This window comes from Austrofundulus limnaeus, unplaced genomic scaffold, assembly GCF_001266775.1.
Source record: "Austrofundulus limnaeus strain Quisiro unplaced genomic scaffold, Austrofundulus_limnaeus-1.0 Scaffold26, whole genome shotgun sequence".
NCBI classification, from domain to species: Eukaryota; Metazoa; Chordata; class Actinopteri; order Cyprinodontiformes; family Rivulidae; genus Austrofundulus; species Austrofundulus limnaeus.
This window is the reverse complement of record NW_013952428.1, coordinates 1095307-1098825: the sequence shown is the minus strand read 5'-3', so window position 1 is coordinate 1098825 and position 3519 is coordinate 1095307. Positions and strand designations below refer to the sequence as shown.

The 3519-nt window shown below is 38.6% G+C and overlaps 1 protein-coding gene across 4 annotated transcripts in view; it reads right to left on the bottom strand.

Annotated features, from left to right (window-relative positions):
• arnt (aryl hydrocarbon receptor nuclear translocator) overlaps window positions 1–3519 on the bottom strand; it is a 23775-nt gene that overhangs the window by 14704 nt on the left and 5552 nt on the right. For all 4 annotated transcript variants that reach the window (XM_014004710.1, XM_014004712.1, XM_014004709.1 and 1 more), the window contains exons 6-10: window positions 2270–2483; window positions 2088–2190; window positions 1929–1994; window positions 484–569; window positions 292–368 (exon numbers count right to left, since the gene is read on the bottom strand). In XM_014004710.1, coding sequence (XP_013860164.1) covers window positions 292–368; window positions 484–569; window positions 1929–1994; window positions 2088–2190; window positions 2270–2483 — 546 coding nt within the window. The remainder of the gene's footprint in view (window positions 1–291; window positions 369–483; window positions 570–1928; window positions 1995–2087; window positions 2191–2269; window positions 2484–3519) is intronic.

Genomic DNA, 3519 nt, shown 5'->3' with positions numbered 1-3519 from the left:
CAATAAAAAAAACCTCCTAAATTCTTTTAAAAGTATTAAAATCAGTGATAAATCATGCAGAGGCAGAATAGGCTTGATTAAAAGGAAAGTCTTTTTTAAAGTCAACCAATGATTGTAGGTGAACATTACTGTTGAGCTCAGCTTTACTGTCAGAATACGTGAATTATCATCCATTAAAAAATCTAAACAAATATAAACATTCCCAGCTTGCACAATTAGCAACAGCACACGTCTCTGTACCTGAACCCCCCGGCTTCATTATCCAAATATCTGAAGAAACTGAAAACACACCTGTAATCTCCCAATGGCAACTAAACAGTAGCGGCTCCCCTGGTTGTTGTCTGCTTCATCGTCTGTTAACGACACGCCTGAAACACAAACAATAAGACTCACAATGCTGTGTTTTTAAACTATCTTTGACAGACTTACTCATGCTCTGAAGTGAATTTTACAGAAACAGAATTATACGTCAGATTGTTTTACCTGCGGGGGGCCAGGACTTGATACATCCTGTACAGTGGACCACTACAAACTGGGGCTCCCCTTCCTTGGGTGAACCCAAACCATTCCTGGTGTGAAGTAAGAAAGACTTTAGTCTCTTTAAACAAAAAGAACAACTAAAAAAAGATCGAGTGGATGCATTGTATTTACATCAGGGCTGTCCAGAAGGAGGTGAGGGCCAAAAATATTTTTCCTTTACCTGCTCAACAATAAACTAAGCATTGAATACTTATAATAGTCAATATATAATATATAATTATAATATATAATAAAAAAGAGCCTGGTTATTTAAAGACAAATAAATAGAAAGTCTCCATCTACATCAAACACCTGTGTCGGGAGGACAAATTTGTATAATTTAAGCGTCATTTATAATAAGATGCTTTGAGGGTCTCGAAAAGCGCTATATAAGACTAATGCATTATTTTTATTATTATTGTTATTATTATTATTATTATTATTATAATACCAGGATTCCTACAGCTTAAGGCAAGTTAAATCTAAGACTTTTTAATACTTTTTAATGCCACTTGAAAAGAAATTTAAGACCAACTTCACAATAAACACAAATTTGAAAAAAAAAAAAAAAAACTATTAGAAACAATTTTACCCAAATGTTTATTTTAACACAAAACAACTAGCTGCAGTAAATTTGGTGAATTGTGAAAAAAAAATTACTAATTATTTTTAATTAGGGATGCACGATATACCGGTACTAATATCGGTATCGGCCGATATTGAAATTTTTTTAGAATATCAGTATGGGTCCGACATGTAAAACTGGGCCGATATTAACGTCTGATATTGATTTCCCACTTTTGAGCTTTAGGTTCTGTTTTGGGAGATGGTTGGTTGAGCCACATCTGTTTGATCATAATAGTGATATTGATGCAGCGAAAGCAGCAATAACTGAAGTATAGAGTCGTGTCAGAGGTCTGGTTGTTTATTTACGGTATCAAAAAAAGACCCAAGTGTGTTTGTGTGTGTATGTATAATATAATTTGTGTGTTTGTGTGTGTATGTATAACATAATTTGTGTGTTTGTGTAATATCGGTAAATATCAGTTTTTGGTCATAACACCAATAATTATATCAGATTTTGACATCGGCTGAAATTTTCATATCAGTGCATCCCTAATTTAAATGTTTGAGACAAATACAATCATCGTACTTACAATGAGTTCATATTTTTAAGCCCTCAGTGTGAAATGTTGATTTAAGGCTAATTAAGGCTAATTAAGGTCTTATTTTTGGATTGTAAAATTCAATGCATTTTAAGACTTTTTAAGGATCCACAGGAACCCTGTTGAACTGCAGTCAGGGGCCACACAAAATCAGTACAGGGGCCACAAACGGTCCCCGGGCCACACTTTGGACAGCCCTGATTTACTGTCTTCAACAATAATTCTAATATAAGTTTTGGTAACCTGTTTCTGTTCCTTAAAAAGCTGAGTCGATTCATTGAGATGGGCTCCACGGGACATGTGCCACACCTAAAAACATAAATAAAATAATAAAGATCTAACGTATCCTGGCACAAATATCAGAATAAAGACGGTAAAAGAAAATAATCTCTTAAATCTGACCTCATTCTGCAGATGAACGATCGACGGGCTCCCATATTCATCCTGGCCGACGACTGCTGACTCTCCTTCTTTACTGTCCCCGTCTTCAAGTCCAACATCCTCCCTTCAAAAAGCAGAGACGACGAAATTTAGTGCTCAACCTTCCTCCCCCCTCCCCACCTCGTTTCTGCTGCGTCTGACACCTGTGTTGTTGTTCTCCGAGGTGGAGAGTTGCTCTCTGAGCTTCTCGGTGTCGTCTGGGTGGAGCTGATCGTACAGCGAGGAGCCCAGCCACTCGGACTGCGGCTGGTTGAGGACAGGTGTCACCGAGTCGGAGACGTAAACAACGCGGCCCGTCTCACACGACACCACGAACAGGAAGCCGTCGGCTGCTTCCAGGATCAGATGCTTCAGTTCCTGTAGGCAGAGAATCAGAGAGCAGCGAGGATGAGAGAACCACACAGAAACACAAATCTGAGGTCTTCACACACGTGAGAGGCTCAATTTGATTAAAAACATTTAAAAAATCACTATCTAATTTACCCACTTCTAGCATTTTAAACTTTTACTAAGAACAAAGTAAATGATGTTGTTTTTCACATTGCTTCACAGGAAAACTGTTTTAGAAAGCTTTACATCACCACTGGTTTCACATTTCATGATTACGTTTGGCAGAAATATTAAAACATTCCTACTGGAAGTGAACCAGTCTGCTCTGGAGGAGATAAAACTAGCAGCAGTTTGCAGATAACCATTGATATCTTTGTTTATCCTCTTTTGTTTTGTTTTTGTTTATCCAGTTTTGTTCTGTTTTTATTTAGCCATGTCCTGGGTGACTGGGAATCTGTACTAGCATGAAATGTGGTGTGTATATTAAAAGGCTCAGGTGACTTCTCACAAGACATTTCAGAGTGCCTACCCTGAACACGCCTGTCATAAAAACTCCCCATTTCTCCCAGTGCTGAGCTGAGTAAAATATTTAAGGTGCCTGTGACGTGCAGGTCCTTCAAATACAAAAAAATCAAAGAAAAAGTTTTTATATTTAAGAAACTTTGCATAATAAACACGATTTAACCCATTTTGTCACATAACTGGCATATCCTCTTTTGAACTTGGCTCAAAGTGAAACAGGAAGTGACATAAAAGGGGAACTCTTTAAGAAAAGGAAGTCCCTGGTCTTTTTTTTAAGTGTATCTTACCCCGCTGTGAAAAGATAACTCCGCCCCAAGGCGAAATTTGAAAAAAGCATCAAAGTGGGTAGGGGAGGGGGTGTGGGTAGGGGAAGGGGGGGTTAGAGAGCGGAGGTGTGGCCAGGACGAGAGAACGTGACAGCCTCGGCTGAGCTGTCCGCCTCACAGGACAGAGGAGTGGAGAGCTCCGCGACAGCCTGACATGAAAAAATAAAAGCATACAGCTGCAGCTGCTCACAAGATCACCGGTTTAAATCAGGAAT